General features: G+C 41.6%; 1 protein-coding gene across 4 annotated transcripts in view; it reads right to left on the bottom strand.

Moving 5' to 3' along the window:
• aak1a (AP2 associated kinase 1a) overlaps positions 1-17,837 on the bottom strand; it is a 66,817-nt gene that overhangs the window by 15,950 nt on the left and 33,030 nt on the right. For 2 of the 4 annotated variants that reach the window (XM_017696326.2, XM_037536034.1), the window contains 6 exons: positions 17,223-17,416; positions 16,549-16,745; positions 14,610-14,696; positions 5,327-5,437; positions 4,870-4,938; positions 1,760-1,912 (listed from right to left, as the gene is read on the bottom strand). In XM_017696326.2, coding sequence (XP_017551815.1) covers positions 1,760-1,912; positions 4,870-4,938; positions 5,327-5,437; positions 14,610-14,696; positions 16,549-16,745; positions 17,223-17,416 — 811 coding nt within the window. The remainder of the gene's footprint in view (positions 1-1,759; positions 1,913-4,869; positions 4,939-5,326; positions 5,438-14,609; positions 14,697-16,548; positions 16,746-17,222; positions 17,417-17,837) is intronic. The other 2 variants (XM_017696323.2, XM_017696324.2) reach the window with 2 other exon arrangements.

The following is a 17,837-nucleotide window of genomic DNA, read 5'->3' as shown; positions in this document are numbered from 1 at the left end:
AGTGAGTTAGACCGAGAGTGGGGTGTAGAGTGAGTTAGACCGAGAGTGGGGTGTAGAGTGAGTTAGACCGAGAGTGGGGTGTAGAGGGAGTTAGAGCGAGAGTGGGGTGTAGAGTGAGTTAGAGCGAGAGTGGGGTGTAGAGTGAGTTAGACCGAGAGTGGGGTGTAGAGGGAGTTAGAGCGAGAGTGGGGTGTAGAGTGAGTTAGAGCGAGAGTGGGGTGTAGAGTGAGTTAGAGCGAGAGTGGGGTGTAGAGGGAGTTAGACCGAGAGTGGGGTGTAGAGGGAGTTAGAGCGAGAGTGGGGTGTAGAGTGAGTTAGAGCGAGAGTGGGGTGTAGAGTGAGTTAGACCGAGAGTGGGGTGTAGAGGGAGTTAGAGCGAGAGTGGGGTGTAGAGTGAGTTAGAGCGAGAGTGGGGTGTAGAGTGAGTTAGACCGAGAGTGGGGTGTAGAGTGAGTTAGACCGAGAGTGGGGTGTAGAGTGAGTTAGACCGAGAGTGGGGTGTAGAGTGAGTTAGACCGAGAGTGGGGTGTAGAGTGAGTTAGACCGAGAGTGGGGTGTAGAGGGAGTTAGAGCGAGAGTGGGGTGTAGAGTGAGTTAGAGCGAGAGTGGGGTGTAGAGTGAGTTAGAGCGAGAGTGGGGTGTAGAGGGAGTTAGACCACAAAAGCAGCCCAGGAAAGGGTGGGGGGAGAGAAAGATGAAGGAGACAGAGAGAAAATGCAAGGAGAAAGAGAGAAAGAGTGAGGAAAGAGAGAGATGCAGAGAAAAAGAAAGTGACAGAGGGGAAAGAAAGAAAGAAAGAAAGAAAGAAAGAAAGTATTATAAAAATGAAAGTGAGAGGGAGGGTACTGATAAAAGAGAAACCAGATCAGTCTGAATGTAGATGCTGTCCCTCTTAAATACAGAAGTCTTAGTGATGCTGGTGGTTGATGGTGGTGGTCTGTGTTTAATGTACCTCTTCAGCCTGATTTGCTTACAAAGCTAAGTGACTGTACGTGGTTTCTGTAAACAGCGTTTTCCCAAAATAGTTTTTTCAGGCCAAATGTTAGACCACAGTGCATAGTGTCATCAAATGTTTGCAGGGGATTTATTATTAAAAAAACAAAAACAAAACTGCGAATACACTTCATCTATATATTAACCCCTTAACATTTCAGGCTGTTACATATAAAGGCTTATTATTCAGTAACTATTGGGGCTTCACTGTAAACTAACGGAGCAATTTTTAGATTATAGAAGTGTGTAATAAAACTTAATTATTGATTAGGAGTTCATTCAAAGGATTGACCACACTAGTGGAACCTTCATACTGCCTGATTGTATCAACCAGGCCCTAAAGTGAATTACACACAGAACGTGGCACAAAATACAAAATATTCAGCTACATCAAATCTAATCTGGACACACTGCATTTTTAAATTTCGTTTTATTTCGCAATGCCACGACAAAAACGAGCAAATGAGCAGAATGTTTTCAAGTACCAAAAACATGTCAACCACTGAAACAATAGTGAGTGGTCAGCGAGAGGTCAGTGAGTTCACTGTCATTGCTAGAAAGCTAGAAAATTGAACAGTGAGCAAATAAAATACTGACTTGTTTTTTGTTGTCTGGAAAAAACATGTTTGATGTGCAAGATATGATCCGTTATACATGTGCACGTTGTCTGCTTGGTGAGAAAAGGCCTAAAGACAATTAGATTTTTGTTCCAAACACAGAATTCACTAGAAAAACTGAATCAGGTGCATGTGTGTGATTGTCTTACCCGGGTGGGGCTGTGCGCTGGCCAGCGAAGCGGGGGTGAGCTGGTCCAGAGATGGAGCGGGTGTGGAGGAGAGGGGAGAGGCCAGCATCTGAGCCCCAGAGGAGGGGGGAGAGAGCAGGGGGCCAAGCAACGAATCCCCTACACCCAGAGAGTCTGGAGAGAAGGAGGGAGGAGGATAGGGCAGAAGGATGGAAAAGAAATGGACAGATGATAAGGACAGCCAATAGAGGGAAATTAATTCAAATGTGAAGCAAGGGATGGAGAAAAAGAGGAATGAAAGCATGGTGGGATAAAGGTAACAATCCAGAAAGGGAAGAGGAGAGGGGTAGTGGGTTATGTAACATTCAGGCAGAGAGGAAAAAAGAGAAAGAAAAATAAGTGAGAGATGTTAGCTGGAGCAGAAATGTAGCTTTCCTTTGAGAATAGCTTTGACACTTGAAGCACTCAAAGCACAGAAGAGAGCTGTGTTAGTAGACTGCTTTCAAAGCCAAACAGCCATTCCCTGTCAAACCACAAGTGCACTCAGCTTTTCCACAATGGATGACATCTCACAGATCTAAGGCACTCAAAGCTGCTGGGTGAGCCTAATGAAAACCACTACTGTATCACAAGAAGGAGGTAACAAATGTTCAGTACTTTCAGAGTACGAAGAGCAAATGAGACAGCATGAAGTTTCTGTATGCATGATGACCACCAGGTGGCACTAACAAGCATCTGAAAGGTACTTCATTGAGAATAGGAAAGGGAAAGCAAGGGGTAACACAAAACATAGCCAGCTGAAACTGCACTGATGGATTGAAAAGCCTGATAAGGAGGTCAGAGAAATTCCTGAAAAGCGGCTCAATCTCATAAATTACTGACTGCACTATACGACTGGAAAGCCTGATAAAGAGAATAAAGGAAATCAAATTAGACGTGACTCCCGCCAAGACTGTGATCCAATGTCACAGATAACCTAGACAGGAAGTTTCAGTGTTGTCATCAGCTGACCAACTCACAGCCGCTAGCTAATTAATGAGTGATGACAGGAAACATCACACTTAGTGGGTTCATGAGCCATGAGCTCATCCTCAGAGCCTGCCTACCCCTCTACGCAGACGACCACTTTTAATGAATAGGCATCAACCAGCGACAGTGCAGAGCAGTGAGAACTCCAGGCATTTATTTTGAGCAATTTCCACAGATTTAGCAGGGTTTAAGTTCAGAATCACAAGACTCAGTTGAATTGACACAGTGGTTTAGAGCAGTGGCTCTCAACCCTGGTTCTGAAGTACCTCTGAGTTTTTCTAATGAATGATTTTTACATACAGGGTGTAGAGCCTGTGATAGAAAAGGGGGATTCAAAAAGATTCATTCAATTTCGAAACTATTCATTTCACTTGTAAATCATTACAGAAGAATGTCGTAAACTGTAAATGGTTTAGGTGCATAAATTATGTAATTTTACAAGGGCTCAATATGAACCTCCTCCAGCTGTACGGACAACATCAACACCATCATCAAATTCATCCCATTCTCAATTGAGCATTTCGAGTGTCCCGCAGCTCTTTCAGTGTGACTTCGGCAAATCATCGAGTTGTGGAACCAACAGCGAATGCTCTGAATTGTTGGAGGTTCACTGTCGACAAAAATCACGTTGCAGTTATGACGAATTCACTCTTATTGAAGTGGAGAACGCAAAACGCCTTCTGCTCAGGTGTCGCATCTCCTCATAGACTGAAGGCAACCATCTTCTGGTGTCAGTCAGAAACTCCATGACCGCCTCTTTCAATTGGTATGTGATTGGTTCCTAGAAACCTCACGATTGCAAAAATACGGTGCTTTGAAATCGGATTAATCTCTTTAAACCACCCTGTATTTTGAGGTACAATAGCAGGATGACAAACTGGGGAGGTACATTTTGACCAATTTTGAGTAACCACAAGAGTGGAGAGTATCCATAAGAGAATGGAGATGTATCTGGTAGGAAAAAAGAAAACAGTGGCAATGGATTTCAGCTGGAATGGAGAGCTAAGACCTACTATTTAGGCAACCGCACTGTTGTTGAGCAAAAAAGTTGCATCATGCAGATGAACAAATTTCAAAGCATGCTTTATTATTCAAAAATAGTCTAGGGTAATGTTTGTGTTGGACGAGTAACAAAGGAGGTTGCCTCACGCAAGCTTATGAGCTAAAACTACAGCTAACTGGTCACGGTGGATGATGGTGGAGACACATGTTAATGTGTTTGTCAGAAAAATATAATAGTTTCAGTACCTAACATCAGCCAAGCCTATTTAGCAGTAAGATCTGCACTACCTCTGCCGTCTTAGTCATATCTTTAACAATGTGCATCTTTAGCAACGGACCCACATCGAGGCACTCACATTTCAGAGTAGCGAAGTCCAACATAACGTGCTCTCAACTACAGGCATACGAGAAATCAGTTTCAGTTAATTGTTGGTCTATATATGTCCCAGGTATCCACAATTTCAGTATTCAAATACCGGCACCTCGAATGGGCAAATTATGAGAATTCAAAAAATGAGTACTCAAGTACCTGTGCACTTCCCAAACTATAATGCCATCTATTTAGACCACCGCACTGACCTTGGATGCAACCGTCCTGTAACAGCTAGCACCCAGAGACAAATGTCTGTGTCAAAGTGATTTCTTGTACCAGTTAATTTCAGGTACTGCCAAAGCTCAGCTTTCAGATAAGTTTTAGTTCATTATTTTGTTCATTCAAGGCCTTATTAACAAAGCACAGCACCTTAAAACTCTATCTGGTTTAATCCATCTCTTTAAGTACGTGCAGGTGGGTTTAGGCTGAGTTTGGGTTTCAAATGGAAAAGTATCAGTCGGGCCTAATCGGGAAAGATCTCAAAATCAGACGTATCCGGCTTGGTTCAGTCTTCGATTTCTTGTCGGTCACTTCAAGAGCGTTATTCAAGATCTTATCCAACTAACAACTACAGATGAAGGCAAACAGCATCAAGAATCTTGCCCAAGTTCTCTTATTATTACAGCATGGTAACTCTAGGGGGTACTCCAGGGCCTGGATCATCCACTGCTTTAGAGAGCTGCTGGTCAATAAACAGAAAACAAAGGTAAAGAGAATTTCCACTGACCTGATAATGAAGCTGACCCCGTATCAGCCTGTAGAGGCTCCAGCCCAGGAATCAGAGAATCCATCCCAGCTGTGTACAGAAAGTGAAAACATGCATGATACATAAATGTATGTGAAGAGAAGACTAATGATGGTAGGCGGCCTTCTCATTCCCATGCATGGTGAGGACTTTGGGCATTCCTCTATGACACAAAAACAGACCAAGTCGTTCGTGCGGTAGACAGATAGACGGCTTATGGAAAAGAAGTGATGCTTTGGGCTAGTTTGGGACGATTAGGAGAGAGAGAAAAGAAAGAAAGACAGAAGCAGAACAGCTGACAGATTAATGAGCTCCCTCTGCTGTTCCAAAGGCAGGCGAAAGAGTAACTGAGTCAGCAGGGTAGGAGACAGGAAAGATCAGGTAGTTCCTTTGATGGTTGACAGAATGAGAGGAAGACAGACAGGCGGAGGCTGGTTACCATGGCTGGTGTCGGCAGGACTGAAGGGGTCATTCAGAGGGATATCAGGGATAAGCAAGGAGGAGGAGGAGGAGGAAGGTTCTGGAGACTTCAAACCCTCTATCAATTTCTCTATTCATCAGAGAGGAAGGAGTGGGAGAGGGAAGAGGAGACAAGAAAAGCAAAGAGACAAGAAGAGATGAAAGGACATTGAAAAAGTGTTAGCAGCAGGAGGCAAAAGTTCACATTTTAAAGGGGGAATTCCACCGTTTTTCTAAATTTTGATGTGAAATGCTCCATTCTAGAGAAAGCCAGCCAGAATTGTTCCCAGTGGTGGTGATAGGAACCAGACGTTGGAAGAGTTTAATGCCTCTAAAAGCTCCCTCACAGAAAGATTTTACATGAAATGTTCACAAATATGCTGCCTCATGCCTGTAACATTGACTTGCAATAGTTGTGAGAAAAGCTTTTGCACTGTATTTATCACTATTTTCCATTATCAACATTACACATAAGAACTCAGAAGACATGTGGGTTCGCTGCAGACATCATGCCCCCTGGTTCCTATCACCAGCACTGTAAAGAAATCAGAGTCTGTTAAGTTTCTCTAGAATTAACCGTTTCAACCTCAAACCTCTCGGAAGTACTATACATCTCAGTGACTGAATTACGTAGGAAAATAAGTGGAATTCCCATTTAACAGGAGCTTTGTTGTTTTATGTTTCTTATTAGCAGTATCTCAATTATAGTATTCAAAAACATCAGCCTCTAAAGAAGAAACTACAACCCCAATTCCAATGAAGTTTGGACGTTGTGTGAAACAAATAAAAACAGAATACGATGATTTGCAAATCTTTTTCAACCTGTATTCAATTGAATTCACTACAAAGACAAGATATTTAATGTTGAAATGGATAAACTTTTTTTGCAAATATTCACTCATTTTGAATTTGATGCCTGCAACATGTTCCAAAGAAGTTGGGACAGGGGCGTGTTTACCACTGTGTTACATCACCTTTCCTTTCAACAACACTCAATAAGCATTTGGGAACTGAGGACACTAATTGTTGAAGCTTTGTAGGTGGAATTCTTTCCCATTCTTCCTTGATGTACAACTTCAGTTGCTCAACAGTCCGGGGTCTCCGTTGTCGTATTTTGCGCTTCATAATGCGCCACACATTTTCAATGGGAGACAGGTCTGGACTGCAGGCAGGCCAGTCTAGTACCCGCACTCTTTTACTACGAAGCCATGCTGTTGTAACACGTGCAGAATGTGGCTTGGCATTGTCTTGCTGAAATAAGCAGGATGTCCCTGAAAAAGACGTTGCTTGGATGGCAGCATATGTTGCTCCAAAACCTGTATGTACCTTTCAGCATTAATGGTGCCTTCACAGATGTGCAAGTTACCCATGCCATGGGCACTAACACACCCCCACACCATCAGAGATGCTGGCTTTTGAACTCTGCGCTGATAACAATCCGGACAGTCCTTTTCCTCTTTGGCCCGGAGGACACGACGTCCATGATTTCCAAAAACAATTTGAAATGTGGACTCGTCAGACCACAGGACACTTTTCCACTTTGCATCAGTCCATCTCAGATGAGCTCGGGCCCAGAGAAGACGGCGGCGTTTCTGGGTGTTGTTGTTTTAACTTGCACTTGTAGATGGAGCAACGAACTGTGTTCACCAGTGGTTTTCTGAAGTGTTCCTGAGCCCATGTGGGAATATCCGCTACAGAATGATGCCGGTTTTTAATGCAGCGCTGCCTGAGGGATCGAAGGTCACGGGCATTCAATGTTGGTTTTCTGCCTTGCCGCTTACTTGCAGAGATTTCTCCAGATCCTCTGAATCTTTTGATGATATTATGGACTGTAGATGATGAAATCCCTAAATTCCTTGCAATTGCACATTGAGAAACGTTGTTCTTAAACTGTTGGACTATTTACTCACGCAGCTGTTCACAAAGTGGTGAACCTCACTCCATCCTTGCGTGTGAACGACTGAGCCTTTCAGGGATGCTCCCTTTATACCCAATCATGACACTCACCTGTTTCCAATGAACCTGTTCACCTGTAGAATGTTCCAAACAGGTGTTTTTTGAGCATTCCTCAACTTTCCCAGTCTTTTGTTGCCCTGTCCCAGCTTCTTTGGAACGTGTTGTAGGCACCAATTCAAAATAAGTGAATATTTGCAAAAAAACAATAAAGTTTATCTGTTTGAACATTAAATATCTTGTTTTTGTAGTGTGTTCAACTGAATATAGGTTAAAAAGGATTTGCAAATCATTGTATTCTATTAATATTTATGTTTTACACTACGTCCCAACTTCATTGGAATTGGGGTTGTACCTCTGTGCTAAACTCAAGACTGGAATATTAAAAAAAAAAAAAAACAAACAAACAAAAAAAACTTCAAAACAATGTTACTTCAGATTGTCCAAGCAATTAAAAGTCAACATGCATTCACAAGTCTGTCAGAGTGAATATCATTCAAGTGAGACAACTCAAACAGGTTTAGAGGAAAACCAGAAACAGAGGCGCAATGTCATCCGCCTCCTTAGCAGTTTCAGGCACACAGGTGTTAGAACAGGCAACGGACCGCATACAAGCTACTTGGCTCATTTCAACAAGCTGTTCATGTTTTCTACTGTTGTAGAAACACCAAGGGCCATATCAGAATGAAAAACACACAGTTAATGGATAAACCACTCAACACCAGAATCTCATTATCCATAAAGGAAAAGACTAGCAAAATATCAAATTTAGGTCATTTTTCCATTACCCTAAATGTAGTCGATCGACCAAGCCACAACAAAGTTAGCTTTAGTCATAAGGGATATGTTTCTAACAAATAATGGCAGAATATACTCTACCAATGAGCACCCTGTACGAAGCTAACGGGAGAGCTTCCATTATTTGCAATCTGCATTAAAATTGTAGCTTCAGTGCAAAACTGAATGGACATATGTGTCTTGGCAGGTCAGCTACATTTGGGTTACACAAGTAGAAAACTATTTAAATATAATATTTTGCTATTGCTTTAAGACTGCAAGGATGAGCAACAGGCAAACAGTTACGTCAAGAAAAGATCGAAGTTAGGGTCCACACAGGACCGGTCATGGTTCTTCAGGGGTAGGCGGCAGCCGTTCAAAGGACTGACCACTAGTGATGATGCAGTTACCCTGGTTTTCATTGAAACCAGGTGCATGCGTGTCAGTAGAGCATCCCAGCAAGTCACTTCATAAAGACAATGCCTCTATGGGCTGAATGTGGACTAAGCTAGCAGGTGGTAACCACAAGGACAAGGTTCACCAATTCCTCAAATGCAGTTTGGCAAAAAATCTATTTTACCCAAATTATTCTCTTACTTCCAATCTAGTCAATCAGCCAAGACATGTCTTACACTAGAGATAGTACAGCTAATGTAGCTGCCAATTAAATGAAGGTTGGTAACACTGTACTTGTACAGACTGAATGTCTTATGATTAACTTAAACCACAATAAGCTGATAAGCAATCCAAATATTACTTGACACACTGGTATGTATAAAATGGACAAAAGTACATTGTATAGCTAAAACAGTCTGACAGTCAGAATTCTAATGGTACATTTGTTTACATTATATTTGAAATGACATAAGAACTTGACATTTGTGATTATTTTGCACAATAGTAAAAGGTGAGCTAACACCTAGCTACATTAGTTTGGTGGCTCAAGACCAAAACTAAAGCAGTATCAAACGTCTTGACTGACTGACTACATTTGGGCTAAGTGGAAAAATAGTATAAATCTGACTTCCCATTCCTTTAAACCTTAGATTTAGCACTGTGTGAATTCACACATATATACAACATTGGGTCTATGAGGAGTGAGATGAAAGTTTTGGAGAAATTTTTGAAAAATTGGTGGACTTCTCCAAAAAAAAAAAAAAAAAAAAAACCACTTTCCACAGAGCTGTATCGCCTTGTCCTGTCCATACTTACAGGACTGACAGGACAAGAGTGTGGAGGGGGCAGGGAGGGTCACTCAGGACACAGAGCAGCAGACCTTTTGCTTTGTCCCTTTCACTAGGGGGAAAACAGGTCAAATGTTCAAGCTCAAAACAGTGTAATCCTGGCACAACCAAAAGCAGGTTTTAGAACGATTCTGCTAACTCTTGATTATGACAGTGAGGGAACATCATTCCATTGTGCTTCGAACCCAGAGTGGCTACAGTATCGCGTACAAATGAAAGCAGATAAAGAACAAGTAATATTAACATTGATGAAAAGGCTTTTGAGGAAAGTTCACTTCCTACTGAACCTAGATTACTTCGCAAAGGTCTGATTCATTTATTTAATATCCAGTAAGTTCAAAACTACCATTAAGTACAAGGTATTCAATTCTCAGCAAGGAAAAATATATATATAATTAATATTTAATAGAAATTTATACAGAAGTCTCAACTACTCAATATAAGATTGCACAATATTTTTAGTATTCAGTGTGTCACTGTTTGTCTTTATAAAGCTTCCGTTCTTTTCAGGAGACGTCTTTTCAGTTTTTTCTAAGAAATGTTATTTATCCACTGACTACAAAGTGAAGGCCATGTAAGTAGCACCAAAAACAGAAACACTACAGGTAATGACGCTTCTGTTACTGCTGAAAATAAGGTGATTGCTAGCACTTATACTGTAAATAAGGCATATGCTAATAAAAATGCTTATTCTATAAATACAAATCCTCATATTGCAAGCTGCCTTGAGACGCCACCTAGGTTCCTCCAAATTGAGACTGTGTCTGTTCCCCGAATAAAAAATCAAAAATAAAATAAAGCATCAAACTGCCTGAAAAAGCTTGCTCTAGTAACCTGATTAATATCAGACCAGTTACACCGCACCTTTGGTCTAAAACTAGGACTGCTTAACAAAAGAGCTCTCACATCTAAAGCCGTCGTTGTAAATGAAATCATCACTGATCACGATTTTGAGGCTCTGTGCCTCACAGAAACGTGCATTACACCTGATGAATACAGTCTAAATGAAGCCATCCCCACAGGCTAATTACAATTTACAGGCCGCCAGGGCCGTATTCTCAGTTCTTACAGGAATTTCTATCAAGTTTAATAACGTTTTCAATAAAATAATAATTGTCAGAGATTTTAAAATCCACTTTGACAACCCTCAAGATGCACTAAGTAAGGCGTTTATATCCATCATAGACTCATAGGTTTCACCCAAATTATAAAGGGGTCCACGCACGACCACAACCACACTCTAGACTTAATTCTGACCTTTGGTGTAGACATAGATAGCCGTTCTCCCCCAGAGCACAGCAGTCTCAAATCATTAATCTCATATGAAATTCGCTTTAGTGGTAATGTGCGTTCATCACCATGTTATTGTGCTAAGTGGACTTTATGTGGTTGGTTAGTGTAGTGGTTAACACCTCTGCCTTCTATACTGTAGACTGGGGTTCAATCCACCACCAGGGCAAGCACTATACCAATAAGATTCCTTGAGTAAGACTCTTAACACCACCTTGGCCTACCTGTGTAAAATAATCTAACTAAGTCGCTCTGGATAAGAGCGTCTGCCAAATGCTGTAAATGTAAATGTACTATAACTTCCTCCACAGCTGGTAGCTTTATCAGAAACATTCCGCAATAAGCAGCTTCTGTCAGCTGTCCATCTAATCCAACCGAGTTAGATATTATGATCAAGTTCTTAGAGGATACTTTCTATCTATTCTAGAGGTGTGGCTCCATTAAAAAGTAAAATAGTAAGGCAGAAAAACTCGCCCCTTGGTATAACGATCAAAATCGAGCTTTAAAACAGACGGCCAGACAACTAGAGAGAAAACGGTGCCTGACTAAATTAGAAGTGTTCCAGTCCGCTTGGAAGGAGAGCCTTATAGACTATAGAAGAGCACTTGCTACAACACGTCAGCCTATCACTCCTCTCTCATAGAAAACAATAAGAATAATCTTAGACTACTATTTAGCACACTTTCTAAAATAAAAGAGAACGAAAAAGCTAAACCCCAGATGCCATTAGCCTACAGCAGCAATGATTTTATGAATTTCTTTAGTGATAAAATTGTGTATCTGATGCTGTTGCCTCTTCTGCCTTGATTGGGTGCCCACTGCTCACCAGCCTTCTGGACCGGCTTGAATATTGAACTTCTTGCTGTACAACGTTGTGCAATCCCCAACCTCAGATGCTGCTGCCGCTGCTAATCATAAACTAATCAAATTAACCACTGCCCCAACTATTTCTATCGCTTTGTACTATAATACTTATACTAACAATGTTTGCTATCCGGTGTCTACCAGAAGAGGATGGGTTCCCCTTGTGAGTCTTGGTTCCTCTCAAGGTTTCTTCCTCCTGCACTTAAGGAGTCCTTAGGTAGTCCTCCTGCCCTTAGGGAGCCACTGTCGCCACTGGCGACGCTCATGGGGGCTTGGACCCGGATTTTCTTTCTGTCATGCCGATTGTGCTGTAAAGCTGATTTGTGACAGCACCTACTGTAAAAAGTGCTATATAAATAAACTTTGCTTGCTTGCTATTTTTACTTTTTCACCCTTTCAAAGTTCGGTTTTAGAGGTTGGTTGCATTTCCTGCTTCATACAGGCTAAATAATCCAGTTTTCAATGAGATCTGCACTCTGGTTTGTTTCTTTGAAGGAAAGCATAACATCAGTGACACCTTCAGGAACCCTTTGTTGAGTGGACACTAAAGAGCTGAAGTGGCAGTTTGGTGTGAAGAAGTAAAGAGTGGACAAATAACTGAGAGATTTAATATATTTAGTGTTGGAGGATTTAGTGAAATTTTCTTTTAAATATACATTTACAATTTTTTTTTCAGACAAAAATCACTAAAACCAATAAACCAGTGATTCACTAAAGCATTAAACAGGGGTTGCCTCTAATGTTCAGAAGTCGTCAGTCACATGTTGGCGTAATAATCACTAATGACATCAAAAATAAAACCACAGACGCTGGTAATACTTTGCAACAAAGGATCGCATCACTAGCCTTCAGGAAAACGGAGATACAGACACAGAAATTCTTTGAGGCGTCCATATTGTTAGTATTATAATCACATGATCAGTGATTATTTGACATCGAGGCTAAAGCGCCACATCCACCCCACCACCGGTGAGCTCAGACAGAGACACAGCAGGCACTCCAGCCATGCCTTTCACACCACCTCTGAAATCCTATTAGCAACATGGAATGACTCTCCTTGCTGTAACTTCTTGGCAGTGAGGGAGTGGCACTAAAAATGAATTAGTATTTAATGGTAGTTTGGGCTGGAAATTAAATAAACAAAGGGATGGTCTCTAAATTTTGCACAGTACCCTATATTAAGTGGTGCTGTGTGGAACTCAGTGGGTTGCCAGGTCATTTTTTTTTCTTTACATAAGACGAATGTACACAGGGAGCCATTCTCTGCCATTCATATCCAGCTACAAAGGATTTACCTGAGCTTTAATTACACAAAGCATCACCCCGTCTGTGTGTGTGTGTGTGTGTGTGTGTGTGTGCGCGCGTGAGATCAGATCCAGATAGGATTAGCCAAACCCTGCTTATGTAAGAACTGCAAGGCTTAATCTATCCTCTCACTTCCCTCCAGCATTCCCCCAGAACAAATAAAGCTCACCACACCTTCCTCTTGACTCTCCAGACAAAGCATACCGCACTGACCACCACCGCACCGAGGAATATGTGATGTGATACATTCCTACAGTGTGTGGAAATCTAATGAATTGTACTTTTTCTTCAAAGATGACCACAAACATGTTGGAAGGTCTGGCAATATTTTAACAGCTCATATCATAGAAAAACAATACTTTAGCCCCACCCATTCACACAGCCTGTACTGCTTTTAGACCAGGTCACAAAACAGGGCATGCAATTTAAAAAATTGTATCAGTCTTAAAGGCACTGAAACAAAACCACTGTTTATTTCTAAGACATAACAAGAGATTGGAAAACAATCAGATAAAAACCATAGTGAACATCTGGGAAAACCTAAATTTAATATAAAAATACCTAGGGCCCTTAAAGGCATTAAGTTCATCAGCTTCAGCTGTAATGTTTCTAGCAAACTCAAGCAAAATTGTAGCTTACATACACTGACAGAAAAAAGGCATGACACTGTCACTGGGGGAGTACCCCTCTTGTCAATGTGGTGATACCCTCAGGGGTACATCCCAGTACCTTTAGTCAGGGAACATAACTGTACCAGAATCCACTGAAATGATATTTTCTAAACTGTACTGACTCCACACCCCCCGTCTCGCCTCCAGGCTTTTTATTTTATTGTTCTGACTTAAAACATTCAGTTATGAAAAGGTACAAATATCTACTTTACCACTAGGAAAAACTGATGTAAGGTACACCACTGGACCTTAAAAACACTGTTGTACCTTTAAGGGTACACTTACATTGTTTGTACCTTGATGACTGAATCATGTACCTGCATAGTGCGTTTACTTCTAACAGTGTACCTTGTGTTTAGCTGTTGCAGTGGCCACATTTCAATTATCACCAGCATGTGAGGGGGCGTTTTGTTTATTTTTATTAATATTTAATACTGAAATACTATAAAACAGTATATCTATATTTTTGCATTAGGCTAACTTAAACTCTGCTTAGAATTTCAAACCTTATTTATGCCGTAAGTGACATAGAAACGGCCCTGAGAAAATGGACAAACTACACAGTTAGAAATAAGCGTAACTGATCAGTAAATATAAAAATATTTACTTCCACATTTCCACTTACAAGTGACTAATCCAGTGAACAGCAGTCACTGCTACCCATCATGGCAGCAATAAGGAAATCCACCCTAATGGCTGTGAGTTCGTGCTTTCACTACTCAGAGACACAGTAAGTGCTCCAGCCTCGCCTTTCACACCACCTCTGAAATCCTATTAGCAACATGGAACGACTGTCCTTGCTTGTAACTTCTCAGCAACCAGGAAGTGCCACGAATGCGAGTTAGTCTTACTGCATCTCCATTTCTGAGAGCAGGTAAGGCCGGACACAAGGCTAAACACATGACATAGTGTGTGTGTAACTTTACTTAAGGTGTACGTGGTTAAGAAGAACCTGAAGAGCCTGAACTGTTAAAGGTCGCAGAGGATTAACACTGGGCTTGACTAAAGCCACAGGGGGAACAAAGAAATGTAACAAGATTATTATACTGTACTAAAAAAATAAAAGGATGAACTGGAATAAAGCAAACAGCAAAAGAGTTGGTAGGGGAAAGAGAGAAAGACTGAAAAAGCTAGAAAGATAAAGGTATTGGGTATATACCTGTTCCCTGGGGAAAGCCTTTATTCGGAGCCACAGGCTGTAAACCTGAAATCAGGCTCTCTGTAGACGACTTCTCTGGTGCTTTAGCTACACACACACACACACACACACACACACACACACACACACACACACACACAAATATATCTTTAGCATCACTTATGAAACCATATATTACCATGCACAGTGTACCTGGAATTTCTGAGCTGATAATAATAAAAGATATTGAATCATGTTGTGGCTCATATCAACCACAAGTAGAATATAATGTTATTTTTTTTGCATTTCTAAAACCAGGTCACATAAACAAAAGTATTTGGACACACCTTTTAATCATTGAATTTAAGTGTTTCATTGACACAGATGTGTAAAATCAAGCACCTAGCCATGCAGACTGCCTTTACAAACATTTATGAAAGAATTGGTCGTTCTAAAGAGCTCACTGAATTCGAACATGGTACTGTAACAGGACTCCACCACTGCAGCAAGTCAGTTCATGAAATTTCTTTCCTCCTATCATTCTACCATCAGGTGTGAGTGGTAGTACAGAAAAGTGCACTCCAGTCCAGTGCAGTCCTGAAATTTACTCACTACAAAATATTCCACAGTCAACTGTCAGTGGTTGGTTAGTAGTGGTTAACACCTCTGCCTTCTACGCTGTAGACTAGGGTTCAATCCCCCACCTGGGTAAGCACTCTACACTATACCAATAAGAGTGGGCAAGACTCCTAACACCAGCTTTGCCTACTTGTGTAAAATAATCAAATTGTAAGTCGCTCTGGATAAGAGCATCAGCCAAATGCCATAAATGTAAATGTATAGCAAAGTGGAAGCAATTGGGAACGACAGCAACTCAGCCACGAAGTGGGTAGGCCTTGTAAAATGACAGAGTGGATGCTGAGGCGCATAGTGCGCAGAGGTCGCCAACTTTCTGCAGAGTCATTCACTACAGACCTCCAAACTTCATGCGGCCTTCAAATTGGCTTAAGAACAACATAGAGACCTTCATCGAATGTGCTTTCATAGCCGTGCAGCTGCATCCAAGCCTTACATCACCAAGCGCAAAGCAAAGCATTGAAAGCAGTGGTGTAAAGCTCCCCCACTGGACTCTAGGGCAATGGAGATGTGTTCTCTGGAGTGATGAATCACACTTCTCCATCTGGCAATCCCATGGACAAGTCTGGGTTTGGTTGTTTCCGGGAGTGTAAAGTTTGGTGGAGGGGGGATTATGGTGTGGGGTTGTTTTTCAGGAGTTGGGCTTGGCCCCTTAGTTCCAGTGAAAGGAACTCAGCAGTCCAAGAGATTTTGGACAATTTCACACTCCCAACTTTGTGGGAACAGTTTGGGGACGGCCCCTTCCTGTTCCAACATGACTATGCACCAGTGCACAAAGCAAGGTCCATAAAGACATGTATGAGTGAGTGAGTTTGGTGTGGAACCAAACCTGCAAAGAGTCCTGAGCTCAACCCAAAAGGACACCTTTAGGATGAATTAGAGTGGAGACTGTGAGCCAGGCCTTCTCGTCCAACATCAGTATCTGACCTCACAAATGCACTTCTGGAACAATGGTCAAAAATTCCCATAAACACTCCTAAACCTTGTGGAAAGCCTTTCCAGAAGAGTTGAAGCTGTTATAGCTGCAGTGGGTGGGCTGACATCATATTAAACCCTGCGGATTAAGAATGTTCATATGCGTGTGAAGCCAGACGAGCGAATACTTTTGGAAATAGTGTGTGTGTGTGTGTGTGTATACACTCACCGGCCACTTTATTAGGTACCTGTTCAGTTGCTTGTTGTAAGGTTCTGTACTATAACACTCATATACTGTTCTTTGCACTGGGATATCATTTATCACGATAATTCTGCAGACACTAATAGTCTATACAGATTTGCATCCCTAAATTATTCCTATTAAAATCATGACAGGTTTCAGTTTTACCATCGAGTTTGGCAAAGTCCTTGTTAAGTAGCTCCTCAGCCGTGAGTTTGGAGAAGTTGTCATCACCAAACGGATTCCAGGAAGGCTGAGCCCCAGTGCCTGCTTTAGGAACAGCCGACTGGGCACTGCCTTCGCCTGCCGGGTACACACTTTGCTGGGATGAGCATGGAGATCCAGAAGGAGTAGTACTGGCTGATCTGAAGTAGAAACATGATATACACACATTGAGCTGCTATAAAGTAGTCAAAGAGGTCAGCATAAAATGGAGGTCAAAGAGAGGCTGTTTCATTGACTGAATGATCAATGGATGTACAGACGGTTAAACATGTAGATGGATGGATGGATGGAAAACTGGATGGGTGGTACAGTTGCAACAATTACTGAACAAATGTCAATTAGTCTCTGATCAACACACAGCAAAAAAAAAAAAAAAAAAAAAAAAAAAAAACACTCACCAGACCTGGTTTAATTCAACATACTGCACACTTCCACTTATATACACGCCATAAATACCTAAGCTGTACACTGCATAAGATCACATATTTATTATAATTTATTTATCAAAGTACAACGCTGTGATGAGTCAATTAATCAAACAACAGTGAAAAGGTTAATTGAATATAGAAGTAACCGCTATTAATATCCCCAATACATCGACTAATGGTTAAGCTCACTTGGACTTGTTGAGGCTGGCTTCAGCTGCTGCAGCCTGCAGTAGCTGAGTGGACTTGCTAACAGGGACTCCAAATATGGTGCTGTGGGTGACATCACTCAGAATGCGCCGGTGACCTCCCCTTGGGGCCGTCTTAGGAGACGAGGGTGGAGTCAGAGAGCCCACTTTATGGCCTGGGCGCCCACCAGCAAAGGACTACATAGAGAAGGAGAAGGCAAGAAAAAAATGCATATTTCTTTAATAACTAAAAGAAATTAACCAAAGAGAGTACAGGTAGCTTAGAGAAGACTGATTAGTGTACAGAAAGAGAGAGAACTGAGCCAAAAAAAAAAAAAGAAACACTTCACCCTGGCAGGGAGGAAAGAATACTGAGAAAAATCAAGTCACTTCAAACGTAATCCCAATGAAAAAAGGCCGAATCAAACTGTAAACAATGGCCACTGGTTAGAAAGAACACGGCGGTTAAGGAAGTCACTTAGAGATGGTCATAGCCCCGTTTCAATACCTTTAACATGCACTTGCCAACTTCAACTTGTGGAAGTCAATTACACCTCGGAAGTGGCCACTCGCAGTACAAGGGGATGGGGAGACAGTGGGCAGCGGTTTTTTGAATCCA

The sequence above is a fragment of the Pygocentrus nattereri genome, chromosome 29 (assembly GCF_015220715.1).
Source record: "Pygocentrus nattereri isolate fPygNat1 chromosome 29, fPygNat1.pri, whole genome shotgun sequence".
Classification (NCBI taxonomy): domain Eukaryota; kingdom Metazoa; phylum Chordata; class Actinopteri; order Characiformes; family Serrasalmidae; genus Pygocentrus; species Pygocentrus nattereri.
This window is presented reverse-complemented; position numbering and strand designations above follow the sequence as displayed.